This window comes from Lepidothrix coronata, unplaced genomic scaffold (genome assembly GCF_001604755.1).
Source record: "Lepidothrix coronata isolate B3197 unplaced genomic scaffold, Lepidothrix_coronata-1.0 Scaffold175, whole genome shotgun sequence".
In the NCBI taxonomy this organism is placed as follows: domain Eukaryota; kingdom Metazoa; phylum Chordata; class Aves; order Passeriformes; family Pipridae; genus Lepidothrix; species Lepidothrix coronata.
Window position 1 is genome coordinate 1,717,265 of NW_016690355.1, and position 17,587 is coordinate 1,734,851.

General features: G+C 43.3%; 1 protein-coding gene across 5 annotated transcripts in view; it reads right to left on the reverse strand.

Annotated features, from left to right (window-relative positions):
* Positions 1-16,748, reverse strand: part of LRP1B (LDL receptor related protein 1B) — a 675,815-nt gene extending 659,067 nt beyond the window's left edge. For all 5 annotated transcript variants that reach the window (XM_017830208.1, XM_017830207.1, XM_017830205.1 and 2 more), the window contains exon 1: positions 16,674-16,748. In XM_017830208.1, coding sequence (XP_017685697.1) covers positions 16,674-16,728 — 55 coding nt within the window. In that variant the 5' untranslated portion in view covers positions 16,729-16,748. The remainder of the gene's footprint in view (positions 1-16,673) is intronic.
* Between the last annotated feature and the right edge of the window lie 839 nt (positions 16,749-17,587).

Genomic DNA, 17,587 nt, shown 5'->3' on the forward strand with positions numbered 1-17,587 from the left:
AATTTAGTATACTTGGATGAGTAGTAAATAGCATAATAAATACAATGAAGCATTGATTTATATACCCAGCCTTTTTACTCTTTAGTACCAAGGTGGTTTAGCTTTCAATAAAACACTTAAAAAATAAATCCAGATCTTTATAGTGCACTGTTTCTAAAGCAGAAGCAAAAAAAAAAAAAAAAAATCTTTTAAACCAAATAACTTCAAAAAGGCAATGCTTTCTAGCGTTGAATACATAGTTGCTGAGCATCTACTTGGGTTTAATTTCACCAACATGAGTAGCAATAAAGAAGTTTGTTTCCAACAGGTAGTGAGGTGGCAGAGCACCCACTGGTGGATACAGACACACGTCAGATGAGAAGCAACTTCAACAATTCACAGTTAAGCAAACAAGAAAAGCACCTACAGGAAGGAAATAAGTCTTCCCCCAGGCCAATGTTTAAGACAATATTTATATAGGTCATGTCAGATTTGACTATGATTCCTTTCTGTATGTCAAAGTCATACATTTAAAAACTCACATTCAAAGCCTGGAAGGAAGAGGAGACTCAGCAATGAAGTCACAAAGCAACCAGTAGAAGTGTCTACACTTCGTAGAAGTGTCTACAAAGCAACTAGAAAACACTGAGGCAGCAGAAATGCATTTCATAGCTGCTCATTTGAGTTCAAACATGACATTTTGCTATTTCGTAGGCGAGCAACAACAGAGCAACATTCACAATGCTGAAAGCTTACTCTGACACCATCCTTCCTAAAGACTGTCCCAACATTTTCATGGAATAGCACTGTTAAGAAGTGGTTAGGACTTTTGCTACTCCTTTTTTAAAAGATACTAGTATCATGTCAGCCTAGACCATACTGATGTTCAAAGCCTGGGGCTTGGAACCACCTTACCCTTATTTAATGGTGCAGAAGTTGGTATTGGACAAGAGCAAAGTCAGAGGAGAAAGGTAGGGATGAGAGTAATTCATTTCTGAGAGGAAAAGCTTCTTTCTCTCCTGTCCAGGGAGCCCCCTGACTCAGGCAGGCAGCAGTGGTAAAGCAAATACAACCTCAGAGCCTGTCCAGGCACCCCACCAGCTGACACCTTTTGCATCGTGGGCAGCAGAAGCAGCCCCTGACTGCTGGGTTCTACACCCACGTTTGCCACTCCAGTAACCTCTGAGGCTCACACTGAGAGTCTTTCTGAAAAGTATAACTGCATGATTTAACACCTTTGAGGTACTGAGAGCCATTACACAAAGCAGGGACATAGATCACAGCCAGCTCCTCTGCAGAGGCAAATCCTTGTACCCACCTACAAGGCTGCCTCTCAAGGGGAATGCCTGCTGTATTCCTACCAGCTGCCATAGTATATAATAAACAATTTCTATCCATTGAGAAGGATGTGAATTAAGAAGTATAAACCCCATACATTTCCACTGTAAACACTGTAGTGCTTGCACCTGTTCTTTCTGTAAATCTTTTGACTCAGTCCTCAGAGCATCCTTTGAAATTGCCAAAGAACCAACACCTCATCGTTTCTTTAACTTGTCAAGTCATGCACTGCTATTAGCACTGCTGGAATAAAAGCAGAAATAAACAGTAGACACTGTCAAAACCTCAGCTGCATTACTGGGAGAATCAAAATACAAAGTGCTGACCATTAATTCCACTGAAAGAGAAGTTTTAAAACGCACCCACAGAAGTTGCTGTAATGTTTGAGGAGAGGGAGGGTATGTGGAAGTGGCACGTGTGCTGCCTGAAGCCGAGCTGTCATAGAAACAACCTCATTAAGGCCCCCTTCTCAGGAGCACTAACCTGTATTCCGACTGTTGGAAAGATGTCATCTATAATGCGACTTAATTCAGTTAGGAGTCAAAGTACAGTAGGCTTCCAGAAAAGTGAAACTGCTAATTTAAGGAATCCATAAAAGAACACGAAAACCATATCAAACAGCTGCGAAAAAATTTGGCTTTTGCCCTCATCATCTTCCATTCCCTGAAACCACCGCCAGTATTTCAGTGTTTAAGCCTATGATTTGCAAGTTATTGTCAATTCCTCTTTCCTCCCCATAACCCATCTAACCCCAGCTCAGGATGTGGCTCCTCTTCTCTTATCTTTTATTAGCCCTACATAGAAGGCATCACCATCTCAACTGTTCACCCTAATTGTCTCCAGCTCTCACACTGAGCTCTTGCCCCAGCCCCTCACAACTCACAGCCAACCCTACAGCAGGATCTGCTCTTCTCCACTCCTCTACTCCACCATCTCTAATGCTTTTCCTTCAGTGTCCATCTTTCCCCCAGAATCCCCATAAAATGAGAATCAAATGAACATTATGGTCCTTAAAAAGAAACATCTGCTGATATCCAGAGTTGCCTTGATTTGACACTCATCACTTTTCTGACGGAGCGGCTGTGCAGCAACCGGATGGATTCAGGCCTATTTGGATTTCACTTTTAAAGATCTACGATTTAATAACTTTAACTGACAGCAGCAGCGCATCAGTACAATGCGTTTTGGAAGGGCCTTTCAGCTTTTTAAAGGAGTAGAGATAATTGTAAATGAAAAATGAAAGAAAACTGCACTGCTTAGTAAATGAGTCGTTAACCTTTCAACCCAAGAGCTCCCGCTGGAAGCCTGACCAGAGGGACTGAGCAAGAGCTCTGACAGCTCCAAGAGAGAGAATAAAGTTAATTCAGCAGCTTTAGATTTCTTTAAGTTGTCTTTTAAATGCTTCCAAGCTTGTTCTCCATGTCCCCAAAACAGTTGCTTGCCATGGCATTTTATGTGTCACCAGGCAGGTTTAGATATTTTTCCCCTTTGGTAGATCTTACAGAAAAGGTGAGCTTTACATATTCCATGCCCATAATATGCTGTCTGCAGCAGTTTAAGCTAAAACACGAACTAGTCATTTGATATCAGTGCTTTGACCTTGAGTGACAAAATCACTATTTTCCCTTTATACCAGCAGCTCTCCAAACAGCAGGCACAATCTCCACAAGGTCAGGGAGCTGCAGAAGCCCGGGAGCCCTTCATGGCAGTACTTCCATGTTTAAACTTCTATGGATCTCAGAAAGAGTCAGAACTCACAATCCATAGTGCTCTCTCTCCCTCAAGACTGTTTGGACAAATGATATGAAAGTTTAAATAAATCAGTTCTCCAAAAATACCTTTTTTTCCCCTTTTTTTCCCATTAAATCTTGTAAGGCATTAATCCACAAACTTGATTCAAACTTTTGTAGAAATATTAAGACTTGTATTTTGATCACAGCTTACAGTGTCACTTAGAACAACAACATAATACAGAGACTAAGCAATAAAAGTAAGTAAAAGTAAATAGGTTATTTACATCAGGCTACTGGTATGATTTCAGTTAAAAAGAAAGGACTGCTCATATTAACAGTAATCTCAGTTAACCTGCACAGCCACGCTTACCCAGAGATATACAAAATGCAAGTGTTATATTCTGGTTTGCTTGTTTGTTATAACAAACCATCTCTGCAGCTCCAGGTATGATTTTATCCAATACACGTGGAGCTGTACAAGGCTTTCCGTATTTTAATGTGTTTATTTGCTAACTTTGGCAGAGTTGTACAAGAGTGCACCTGAAGCCAGTTGCAACTTACAGATTTTTCAATAAAAATGCAGAAATATTGGCCAGATAGTTAATTAAATGGCACCAAAACATTTTTTTCTCCCCTTTCACAAATTCCAGTTAGTATTCCAAACCTGTATTAGGTGCCCCAATGACACAAAAACCAATAAATCTTCATTTATGGTCAGTAGATTTCTAACCTGGCTGTTTTAAACAGCATGATGAACACATTTTAGCAGAATATATTAGCTGTGCCAATTTAATAAGAGGAAGATTGATGGAGCCTTTCCTTTCTTCCTCTGTACAGAGCGCAGCACCCAGGGAAGAAAAGATTTACCTTCTTCAGCAACACCTTTGCCTTTCCTGGGACACCATTTCTCCTCCCTGGACTATTTACTAGCCATTCTTCTCCAAATCTCTGCCACAAAAACCTCAGAGGGATGTCAAGGTTTAGCATCACCCACCCTGTGAGAGTGTGGGAAGAGCAGCAACCTCAGCTTGAAGGGCTATATTGCCATGCCCAAGCTCAGCACAGGTTTCCCTCCCTGTTTTCTTCCTTGTTGGGTTCAAAGACGACACAAACTGAATGTGGTCACCAGGCCCTGACAGGGAAAGAGGTCAGAGGAATGGGCCAGACTGAGGAAGAGCCAGGACACAGCCCAGGCAGGCAACTCACAGATCTCCATCCCTGACCCCTCACTCCAGATACAGCACCACCAGCACCTCCAGCACAGGAGGCATTTCTGTCTCTCAGATCAGATTCTCCGGCAATCAAAGGGTTACTAAGGCCAAATAGGTAAGGAAAAAGGAGAGTTTCTTCCCCACTCCATAACCCTTAGGATTACCCATAAAAATACAAATGCTCCCTTTTTTTTTTTTTTAAGGAGAATGAATTTAATACATATCTCACATTTAAATGCATGTATACCTTTGCTCCAAGTATTAACCCTATTCCTGATGCCTGAAAAACACACCATGAGCAACTCTGCTCCACCACCAGCATGGGAAAAGCAGGAGCACAATTCAATCCTTCCTGAAGTGCTTTACCTAGTCCCAACTGTTCAGGTATTTTCCTTTCAAAATTAAACATAATTTACCAGTTATGCAAAACCTTGCCCCAGCCACTTCCACAGAAATGCCTGTAAAGGAGAGGTAGAAGGTCTGACCTTGCCAAGTATATGAGCCCCAGTGGTCTGGCAAAAAGTACGTGTTTAAAGTGGTGTTTCTCCCCCAGGTACAGGCATGCATATCGTTACTGGCTAATGAAATTCATACATATACATCCAACTCACTCCTGAAGGATATCCTCTTGGATGTTTTGTGGTCCAATAGTCTTTGACATCTAAAACCCTATTAGTCTGCTTTTTATTCCTCTTGTAACCAGAACAAATGTTCAGGTTATTGAGAGAATTAAGAAGATCAATATTAATGAGCTTTTGGACTATGTTATTAGACAGTTTCAGCCCACAACTGCAAAGCACTCTGGCTTACTTTGCCAGGGTTTGGGTTCCGTCTGCTGGTTTTTAAACACTAACAGGTTTCTCAGAAATAATATGGTAAGTCTATCTATACATCTGAACTGGCCAATTTCGAAAACTCAGTTTATACCAATAATTATACACTCCTGCTTTTAAAACCAAAGGAGCTCTAAAGATCAGACCACTCCACCAAATACAGTTTTGAGGTATGTACTTATGTTAAATACAACCAATTACTTTAAAGGGCAACGATTTCCACAGCACAAAGTTCACATAAATTTTCCCACAAGTCCCAAATGCAAACACTGTCTGCAAAGTCCACAAGCTTTGTATTCCACCAAAGCTTTGCAGAATACATTTAACATAAGAGGAAACAGAGTTAGATTTTACTTTTCACTTCATCTTTTTTGACAGAAAGGTGTCAATAGGAAGGTGCCAACAGGAAAGCTGACTGCAGCCCACGTAGCTTTATTATTGAAGTATGGGGGGATTACTTTGTGTTATTAAAACATCACTGCACTACTGCTGACTTCCTTTTTTTCCTCCTTACAGTGGCAATGATTTCTGTTGGGATGAGTTACTTTAAACCTTCACTTATTTATCAGTGGAGGGAAAAAAAAAAGAATTCTTTAAGTCTAGAATAAGGGAGGTGAATATAAAATACAACCATGCAGACCTGAAGTCCCACCATGGGCTACCATTCATTTCTATAAAAATTAGGTCCGGATCACCCATGAACTCTTCCCTAATACACTGATTCCCAAAAGCAAGTGCTTCAAGAAGGCTCCTGTATTTTCAAGAAAGAAAGAAGAGTTGTTGATTTCCCCATGGCTTATAGAAGACAATACTTGCACATAGCAAATGTTGCTGCTTATCTCTTCACATGTTCAGAAATATAAGCTCTTTTTGGTTCAGCATCACTTTGGAAGCTGTCAGGGTTTTTTGGTACTGGACACAGACTTTCTTGCTCCCAATCAAATGAAATAATCCTGTCATTTAACAAATAACCCTTCCCCATTCACTCCTGGTTTGTTTCCCTGCAGCTGCATTTCCCTCCATTCAACAGGCACCTGTATCATCAAAAGCTGCTACTCTGTGACGAGCTCTGCAGCACCCGGTCACCTGAAGCTGTAAAGGATTTTCCCAGGCATGAGATTTTGTAAATTTGATACAGAAATAAAAAAAAAAAAAAAGGAAAAATTGAGAGAGACATCCTACTTGAGGCAAAATAAGAATTCACAATGAGAAATCAGATGCAAACCAGTAGAGTTACTACTCTGCCTGCCCATGAACACAAAGCCCATGACCAGCTTACGCTTCTGAAATGTCCCATGACATACAAGCATTCAACGATTTCCACTCTGGCGAGGCAACTTTTCCACTCAACATAGAACAGGATAGCAAATGGAATGATACACAGAGATTTTTTTTTAAACTAGTTGTATGCATTCACAACCAGGCAGTGGTGACCATTTGGAGATGATCACCCTCAGCAAACAGGTATTTCCTCCCCAAAATCAGCAGCAGAGTCATCAGCTGAATCCAAGAGCAAGCACTCTGCTATGTTAATTTACTCCTAGGACCACACCAAGGACATGCTGTGCTATCTTTAGAAAAAACTGGCTACCGTGGGGCAAAGCAGACTGTTGATGTATTGCGCTCTGACATTTCTCATTAAGATATATAAACTTGTGGAAGACACTCTCTTAAATTTGCATATTTGCATCATGCTTTTCATAGACACATAAACAGCCTTTAATGCACTTAAATTACTTTGAGTTGCTGGATTAGCAGAAGCAGGATCTGAGTTGTGCCCCACCTACCAGCTCCTCAGCGCTCATTTTATGCAAATGCTTTTAGTTACGCTCCCAAGACTCACAGCCACTTATTAAGTTCTCCTGAATTTTGAAGCTTTTTTCTGATAGTCTTTGGAGCACCAGTCAACAGCAGAATGGCAATCACTGTGAGTTTAGTTATTTTACATCTTTTTGTGAGGCACTTTTGACACAGTGTGACACCACCGGGAGAAGACAGGCCACCAATTAATGTAAATCAATGTGGTTTCATCGAGGAGCATTTAACAATTCTGACATAAAATCATAACATGGTTCATACACTCATTACTGAACACCACTAATTGGTATACAGAGTTCTGCTGTTTTCAAAAAAAAAAAAAAAGAAAAGAAACATATGCATTATTCCAAAAATATTCCACAGCTAAGGTAGTAATGGCATTAGAAATACAAGCAGGTTTTATACACTTGAATGTGCTTTAAATACTGAGCCTCACAGTTTGTATCAGAGCAGTATTTCAGAATTTTGTCATCATCTGTTGACAACCATCTGCTTCAAACTTCTTACCGCCCTAAGAGTCGCCAAAATTGGATATTGACAGAGAGAATTTCTGCACAGAAAGGAAACTATTCACAGGACAAAGTAAGTGGCAAAGGCTAGAGACCTGGACATGCATGCCTGGAAATCTGAGGGAAATAAATAAGAAAATTATAGAAACCTTGGTCTGGCACTCTCCTGTGATATTACTGGAGATGCAGTTCACAGGTCTCTGAAAACGCAGAAGTGGCAGATTAGCTGACACCAATTCTCCAGAGGAGTATAATCTACAGAGTAAATAGGTAATATTGTATACTGTCAACTCTGTTCAAGTCACAGCCATGGGAAACTCAGAGAAAGAAATGTAACACAGCAAGTGCAAGCCAAGGAATTCATTCAGAAGGGTCTGCACATACACACTGACCTGAACAGCTTGCTCCAATTTGCAGAAGTGTGATAATGGGCCACTTGGGTCAGGGCATAAGATTTTGTCTGCTCAAAAAAGCCCTGGTACTCGTGGCTTTGCTGTGCTTAGCAATATACCTTTCATGGCTCTCCCTGTATATCCAAGGTTTTATATAGATATGTATACACACACAACATATTCCCACAGAAGTGGCTTACAGCAGGCCTAGAGCATCACCTGCTGCAGCTCTGGTGAGGCTCCAAGACACTGCCTGCAAAACACCTTTCTTGGTCCCACACAGCCTTGCTTTGTTTCTGCCAAAGGCATAACAGCAATTCAACCCAACAAGCTGCAGGCCTGGGACGGTGCTTTGGTTTTCATGCTTCCACAGTCTCGACTTGCTTCATCTCCCTTGCACATGATTTAATGCTGCAGTCTCAATTGCTCTGCCTAAGACTACTTACTATAAGACACTACTACGAAGGAACCATTCTGTCTGTAATCTAAATGTAAAAATAAAACACTTGGCTTAGAATGTGGCCCCCAGAGGAACAAATTCCATTTTGCAGCCTTCCTCCATTGCTTCCAGCCCTTAACTCCCACTGCCTGCAAACATCCCAACTCAAAAAACCCAACTTCAATACAGTCACACAAAATAAGCCTTGGTTTTAAACTGAGTGTTCCTTATGATCTTGGAGGTCAGGACAGTTTCCCTCCAGGAGGTACATGAGTACCAGCAATGGAGAACACACAGGCTTGACCTACCCCTAGTTATACTTTATTATATACTGCTGGAAAAACAGCTATTTTAAGACAGGTTTCAAAAGAAAGTCAAGCCTGCTCATCCCTGGGTAAGTCTGCAAACATTCATAGAGAACCACTGTGCTGCATGAAAAGGTACAACCTTTATATTCCTTCCACATCTCCAAAACCAAGATACATTTTTCATCACGAAAAGTGTAGTGCTTTATCCAGAAGACCTGCAGTGTATTACTTCATCTGTATTACACAGAACCAGGTTTAACTAACCTAATGACTTCCAGGCAATAAAACATACACATCTTGCCATATTGAGCTGTCTGGAATTTCCTCTGGTTCTCTGACTTCATGGGAAGGTGGTCTCTTTGCAAAAACCAAAATTTTACATGAGAAATTATCAATTTAACTTCATCAGAAATAACTTATGTAATAAATCCTCTTCTAGAGGATTACTATAAACTCAAAAGGGAGAAGTAATCCCGCATTTGATCCACAGGTTTTGAAATTAGACATGAGAAATATAAAAGTGGGTTCAGTTTAAGAAACCCTGTCAAAATCAAATGAAATACTGAAATAAAAATATCGCAAGAAATAGATATTTCTTGCATAAAAGTCATGGGACAATACAGAAAATGTAATTTAATTAACGGTCCTCTAATTAAGAGCTACCAGTGAAATTTAAATAAAATGGTCTAAAGTTCCCTTACATTTACATGCAACCTGATTCTATAACCAGCAAGGACAAAACAAAGAATCCATTGAGTTCAGCGGTCTAGATTCAGACCTGAAGTCTATTTGTTTATCGCAGCAAAACATAAATAAAAACTGTTCTCCTCCAGAGAAGAAAGAGTCTCATTGGCAAATGACACACCTTCATTTCATAAGCACACAGTTTTACACAAATATCAATATACTTTGAGTAAATCAGTGTGTGTTTGCAGATGCAAAAGAGCATCCAACTGGCAATGAACTTACTTTGCTCTCTCCTCTTTTATCTTCACAGTATTTGCAAGCAAAAAGAGGCAGGTGTTTTGTGGAAACCTAACTATCATCTAGAAAATTACTGCTTTACTGCTATTTTTCATTATCTTTTTGCATTACTGTAACTTTTTTACACTTGTATTTTTATGACTAAATCACACTGCAGCATTTCTTAAAAAACAAAAATACACTGAAAATGGACATATCAGAAATGGTAGGTTTTTGGTACTTCCAGTGCCTTAGAATTATTCAGAAGAACTGTGTTTGACGAAAAAGACCTTCCTGAACGTTAAGAGAGGTGGAAACCCAAGTGTTCTACACCATATCACAGCCTCTGAGAACCTCATAAGCAGCCCAAACTATTTGTACAATATCAGAATTGTATTTTAAAAATGGCTGACAAGATATTTTCACTAGTTTGCAGGTAAGTAAATTAAAATCATAAAGCATTATATGAAAGCCACATGGGTATTTCTGTGGGGTGTGTGCACGTGTTCACAGAACAGCCTCCTAGACAGAACACCTCACATAAAAATACTGCCTTTGCAGAGCATTGCATCAGCATTTGTCTTGTACATGGTCCATTCCCACTCCAATATATCACTGGAAAAACCCCAACTGCACCTGTTCATTCTCTTTGCTCATCCGAGGGAAGACAATAGTGACTCTTATTAACTGCTATTAAAAACAGAGCTCTGTGGTAGTGAAAACTTTGAGGAATTACAGATATTATTCTGAAAGCTTAACTTTTATCTTCTAGCACTTATCCTACTGCACTGGAAGCACATTTGTGCAATAGTGCCATGCCCAAAAGTTAGCAAGGGATGTCCTACCGACAATCAGGCAATAGATAGTCCAAAACACACTGATATTACCAAGGAAAGGAAACAGGTACATTCTTGTTCCTGAAGCGAAGCTGAGTTCCAACAGTTTGGCTCCTCTGGAAGGCCCCATCACTCAGCAGGAAGCAGCGGGAGAGGTGTTTAGGGACATCCGGCGGGTTTGGAAAGTGTATTTCGGGATTCAACGTACCATGCCTAGAACTCGTAACACTCTAATCTGTTTTTCCGCCTCAGAGAATGAGACTGTATTTCTGACTGAATGGAAATAAAAATCTCCAGGCATGCCTCACTTCCACACTGGCATTACATCATCTTTAAAAAGCCCTATTACTTAGCAGCACACTCTACATATTTCAGTGTTTTGTTATTAATACACCACTGCAATTTATTGCAAAATGGTCAATAAAAATGTGGTTGCTAAAGAGACATACAGCCTTCTCCCCAGCATCCAGCTCCATCCTCGGATTGGTAGGGTTCATAAACACCACACACAGAGCCCAATTTCAATTCTATATTTACATACTGCTTGGGAAGCAATGACATAGATAATAACAAAATAGAATAGGCCCATATAACACTTTCCAGGTACAGAGAAAAATCTTATTCCTGCTACGAGGATCTTGCAAATTAAATCAGATTAATAATATAGTGAACATATTACTGGCAAAAGCATGTGTTTGTCTCTAATGATCCTTCCCAGTTCCCATTAAATCTAATTAAAAGGCACTGACTGAATTTTATTGGAATTCCATTAGTGAGGTCCAATCCTGCTCTCACACAGCCTGGCACCCACGGGAAACAGCCCTTCCCCAGCCTGCAGAGGCTCTGGAGCATCCTCTCACACACGAGGGGAAGGTGCCCTGTCAGCAGGACCAGGACTGAGCTGGGCAACAGATTTTACAGGGACAAGTCCTGGTTATTTCACTTCACCAACTGCCTAAAAAGGAAGTTTTTTACCACTTTACAGCACTATGTTTTGATACATCTTGGGAAGTTTTCCCATTATGGTCAAGAACTGACTAGTTAGCTGAAATAAATTTACAAATATTTTCATCTCTTCAATAGATATAATTTAAGAGGGGAAAAAAATCAACTTGTTTAATTAAAAAACAAACTAGTGGGTTGGACAGAAGGTGTAAAGTCATTATTTGAGTAATTATATTTAAAAAAAACACCAATTAGTTCCTAATTGCACTTACAAATATAAGACCTAGTTCTGCAATGTCTACACTTAGCCCAAACTGACATTAAATACAGACTCAATAGTCTGGATGACTTGCATAAAAGTAGCCAAGTTCTGCTATTTTCATCTTCACTGTTCATCATTAAGAATGTTTTGAGTAAGTGCAATTAAAACGAGTTCTCTAAGCAAAAATTTTTAATTGCATTTGAAGAACAAGACTATTAAACAACAGATTAATACAAAAAAACTAGGAAGAAGCAACAACATGCTGGGATTCCAAATATGCTACTGTAACAAAAACAATGTTCTATTATCTAAATTACCAGCATTTCTAGAGAAAGCCACAATTCTAAATTTATGAGTTAAAATGACATACGTCCTTAGAGCCAATGCAGTGAAGAGAAGCCTATTTTCTTCAACTGCAAATAAAAAGACCTGTAAGAAGGTGCTAGAGGAACACACGTGTCTCCAATCTGCAGACTGAAGTCAATGTGAGTTTTGCCACTTCAAATGCAGAAAGATCGGGGTCCATATGAACCTCAAAGGTATGGCATATGCTCAGATTTACATAGCAGCAGCCACGGAACACTTCAAAAGCAGCACTGTGTGAAGTAAGAGCTGCTCTCCGAGTCTTTGGAGGACAGCTACTTCAACATGCCAGAGCATCAGCAGAAGCTCTATGATAAATTAGTAAAAGGCTTGCTTCAGAACAAGTTTGCATATAGTCTTTTCACATCAAACACCTACTTTTGAACTTTGAAATGCATCTTACCCTTTAAATACTTTGTGTGTCTCTACCGCTTTCATTTTTATTAAACTACAGGTCTTCAATACCTCTGAACCTGAGAGAACAACCCAGGTAAGAGAAAACATGCATGTCTGTTCACAGAAACCCACACAAAGAGCTTGCTCAGGCTCCAGAAGTGTCACGGGTTTGTGTGAGGACATACACACACCACTGAGTGCCTACAAAACCAACCAGCCACTGAAACTGCACTTGTGGACATCTCCCACAATTTCTGTCTCTCATTAACTCTTATCACACATCCTTCCATGTAGTGTCCCAAACTCCTCTATATATTTTCACCCACCTGTGTAATTTTACCTGTCCAATGACAGGCAAGTTCTTATGTAATATTGTTCCTTAGGGTAAATAAATAAACAGCAAAGTCACTGTGACCCTGGAGGCATCTCTTTTGCATGTAAGACACTAATACTTATTATCCAAGGTTCAGGACATAACCAACTTAGCTATGGAACATACACCTCTGTTGTACAGCACAGAAACAGCTTTTTTAGGGTTTTTAAGAATACTTTCCAACAGATGGCCAAGCTAGATCTCAGTCTGGTGAAGTACAGCAGTGCTGGTACACCCGGGTTCCAGAATAAAGCTACTAATAACAAGGTAGTTATAAAGCCTCTTGATGTAGTCAGTGTCACCTGCTGTGACACCTCACCAGGGAATGAAGGCCATTGGCAGTTATCCCAAGGAGACAAATTTATTTTACCTGTTTTGTGTTTCTGCTACAGGGGTGAGTAAGCCAAACTCACATCAGCCTAACCTTAAGCCTGAAAATTCCACTTCAAAGTAATTTGCTTCCAGCTTTCACTTAAATACGGTCAAAGGACACTGCAAAAACAGTAAATTCCCTGCTAAGTGGAATGAAGACAGAAGTTTTGGAAGCGTATGTGACTCTGAATAGGAGTAGCATTCACAAAGATTAGTCTTTCCTTATTTAAAACAGCTTTTAAATTATAACAAAACCCAGTTATACGTCATCACCCAGGGAACTTGAGTTTTAAGTTATATGGCAACATTTTCCCATCCTCTGTAAAGTCTCCCTTTGCAGGAGCATCTCTTGCAAGACTTTGCTGACGAGCTGTTTCACCACACCAGCACCTACAGGGTTTTTTAGCTCCAAAACACTAAAACCTCACGTGAAAGACTCCACAGCGAGAGCGCAGCTCAGTGCTGCTGGCAGGGATGATGTGACACCAAAACCAGACACAAACAAGGCAGCAGTCCCACCACAGACAGCAAGTCGATTCATAACGAGCAATGCCACCCATTAATACTGGTGTGGAGACACATCTCACTGACAACACCACCCGCTTGTGGGGATTATCCAATCAAGCTCCCATTAGCTGGGACATCTATGTAATTTGGATCTCCTCTAGGTAATCATGCCAATTAGTACAGTGGATCCATGTAACGCTGTTCACAGCAGCAGAGACACAAAAACCAAACAAGGATGAGAGAAAAGGGGTGCAGGAGCCTAGGCACGGAGCCAGGGTGAAGCTCCAAGGCTGGGGAGAGCTGTGGGAGAGAAACACGCCCACCACAACCACAGAGCACCGACGGGACCTGTGAAGTTTCCCTGCACGTCTGTGGGGAGAGCAGGTAACAAATGTGTTCTCAGCTTCCTGAGCTGTTAGCAAGGTTTCTCTCAGACTTCTGAAATTCATTTTTTGCAGTTATCCTGTGACGGAGTTGCAACTGTTGCAAGGAATCTGGGTCCATCAGTCTCCTCAGGAAAAGGAGGACTGAAGCACAAGGAGAGGAAATCATACCTCTTTATGGCTTAAAGTGGCACAACCTCAACTGCAGGACTTATCCTTTATCCTATCACACTCCTCACTTCCTTCTCCCATCTCATTTCCAGCTCCCCATCTCCATGTCATTTTCTCTTCACAGTGTTTTGTATACATAAAATTAGAGGAGCTGTAACCTGGCTGAGGACAGAACTGATAAGACTGGAAGCATTTAATTGTATTTCAAATGCAGAGAAAAGGTTTAGATAATTCAAAGTTCGGTGGGGTTCCCCCCCCACCTCTTCTTTTCCCCCCTGATATTATCCACTGGTCTAACAGAAGGTGTTACCTCTCCCTACAGCACCTCACTAGTATTTTATATTACCATGGCTACCACAACACTGCTATTAACACAACCCATGACATTTTCCCAATTCTCTTATTACCAATGGCGAGCCTCAGTGCATTCCAAATTTCAATGCCTTTCACATATATTAAGCTGAGCATGCTCCAGTGACTCAGAATTTCCTCCTGTAAAGGAAAATCAGCTTGGTATGGTCAATAATTTTTGCACTGTATCATAAAGTTTATCTGATGTGCAAATGTAATTCCCTTTCTGGATGCCTCATCCTGAATCCCTTTTAGGTTGAGACCACTTGACATTTTTTTTAAACTAAATGCCTTTTAAGTCTTAATTTGTGCAGCACTCGGTTTTGATAAGACATGACATTATGATATGATGAGTTAGTTGATTCTAAGTAAATTTGATTTATCCCACTTTTTGGGCTGGTATGATTTACAAGGATGCTGCCTTTTAAGACAGGATTGATTTTAATATAGGCTGACAGCACTTTTTTTTTTTTTCTTGTGAAACACTAAATCAGAGCAAGGTAACTATGGGGGGGGGGGGGAAAGGCACCAAAGGGAAAATGAAGCAAAATTTAAATACCAGAAATTAATATTCATGAATAATTGGCAGTTACTTATCTCTATCAAGGAAGACAGAGCAACAAATCAGTTTCCAGAACAATTCCACAAAATGTTTGGAAGTTTGATTTTTATTCATAAGATCAGATGCACACTAGAGCTGCTAAAATCTAATCTGACCATTTTGCGAATACCATGGAAAGTTCTTGAAATATTTTCCATCAAACAAGCACCACCACGACCACGAATCTTTGTGAACCAAAGCAAAAGCGTATGTACCCTTCAGAAAACTGAAAAGATTTCCTAAGAGCCTTTCCATGGAATACTATCCTCATTTCCTTGCAGCATCCTTGCACCTTGTGATGCAGCGTTTTAAACAGACAAGTTTGTGATGCAGCAGCAAGACTTTTCTCTTTGATAGGTAGTTATTTCTCATTTTTACAGCATGAATCACCTGTGTAATTCTGACAGATACATGAGAAAGGGACCGGAGAGGTTTGGTATTTCGGCTGAAGCAGAAATCTATATCCCAGACCGACTATACAGACACACCCGCACTCACCCGAACGAGTTGTAAGCAGTTAGTAAACAATTTAGGAGATGGTGTGTACGTGATGTAGAGGAGCTGAATGTCTAACAGTGAGAATTCAAGGCTTTACAGAGTTACATTTCTACTGAAATCCAGCTAAAACCTCACAGACGAGGTACAACACCACCCAGGGCATCTCATTCATGGGAACACGCAGTTTTGAAGCTGAAGGGCTACAATAAGCCGACAAACAGTCTTCTGACAGGCAGTGTTTTCTACAGCGGTAAGAAAACCTGAGTCAGAGCAGCACGCTGCTGTTCCCGCACCTGAGCCGCACAGAAGGGGAACTTGGGCTGTACTTAGAAAATACCCAATTCAAACACCTCCCAGGAAAATAAGAGAGGTCTGGTGACTGTATAATAAGCGACACGAAACCCCGAGCCCCGCTCCGGCGGGAGGACCGCCACCCTCCTGGATCAGAGACTTCTGAGGAGCAAAGCAGAGCTGGAAGTTCTGCGATCGCCCACCCCGCGGCTGCGGGACCCCCGAGCCCCGCTGCCCAAATCCAAGTTCAGGGACCGAGCGAGCGGCAACTCGGGGAAAACTGAGGAGGGAACTTTTGGAAGGCTCGGGGAAGCGCAGGGCGCTCGCCGCTCCTGCGGCACCATCGCCGCCTGGCCACGGGACCGGTCCGGGGAGCCCCGACCCTGACCGGGACGCTCCGCAACAGCGGCGGCGGTTCCCAGGAACGCACCCCGCGGGTAGTGCGTGGTGAGGCAACCCAGATCACTGCGGGACATCATCCCGCTTCTCGCCTCCATACACTCGTCGCCGCCGAGGGCTCGCCCCGCAGCCCAGTCGTGCGGGAGCGCGGCCAGGGGAGCGCGGAGAAGGAGCGCGAACAGGGACCGCGGCAAGGGGAGCGCGGAGAGGGAGCGCGAACAGGGACCGCGGCAAGGGGAGCGCGGAGAGGGCAGCGCGGAAAGAGGGGATGGGAAGAGGGGAACGGTCCGCGGCCGCGGCCGCCCCGCGCAAGGTGCCGAGGAGCAAAACTTATTCCCCGGCAGAAGCCGACACCGGCGGGAAGTCCCGCGGCCCCGCGCCCTTCCGCGGACGCGCCCTTACCTCCGCGGGCTGCCGCTGTCAGCGCCTCCGCGACGGGCGGTAATCCCCAGAGCATCGCCAGCGCCAGGAGCAGCGCGGACATCGCGGCGGGAGCAAGGCAGGAGAGGCAGGAGCCGAGCCTGTCGGCCGCGGGTGCGGAGCGGCGGAGCCTGTGCGGGAGGAGCCGCGGGCACCGCCGGCACTTTGGAGCGCGGAGCGCGGCTGGGCTCGCCGCACGCAGCGAGCGGGCAGCGCGGGGCGCCGGCGGCCGGCAGAGCCGCGCTCCGCCCCGCGCACCGCCCCGCACCGCCCCGCGCACCGCCCCGCACGGTCCTGCGTACCGCCCCGCACCGCCCCGCGCACCGCCCCGCACTGCCCCGCGTACCGCCCTGCACTGCCCCCGTGCAGCCACGCACCGCCCTGCACTGCCCCGCACACCCGCGCACCACCCCGCTCAGCGCCCTGCAGCGCCCAGCACCACCCCGCACTGTCCCGCACAGCTGCGCACACCGCCCCACGTACCGCCCCGCACACTGTCCTGCACTGCCCCGCACAACCACGCAATACCCGCACAGCCCCGCACCGCTTCGCACCGCCCCGCGCATCTCCGTGCACCGCCCCGCACAGCTCCGCACGCTGTCCCGCACTGCCCTGACCGCCCCACAGCCCCGCACCGCCCAGCGCGCTGACCGCCAGGCGCGAAGCCGCCTCACGGGATGCGCCCATCAGCCCCTGTCCCTGTTCCCTCCTGCCTCGCTTGGGGCTGTGGGTTTTCTCTTGAAAATCTGAGGTGATTCTTTTGTTTTTAAGTTTGCAAAGGCAAACTCGCGGGAGGCTCGGGTGGGTGAGTCAGCAAAAAGAAAAAAAAAATATTAAAAAAAAGCCCATGTGCCATGTAAAGCTGCAGGAATGGTGGTGCTGAGGGAAGGGGATGC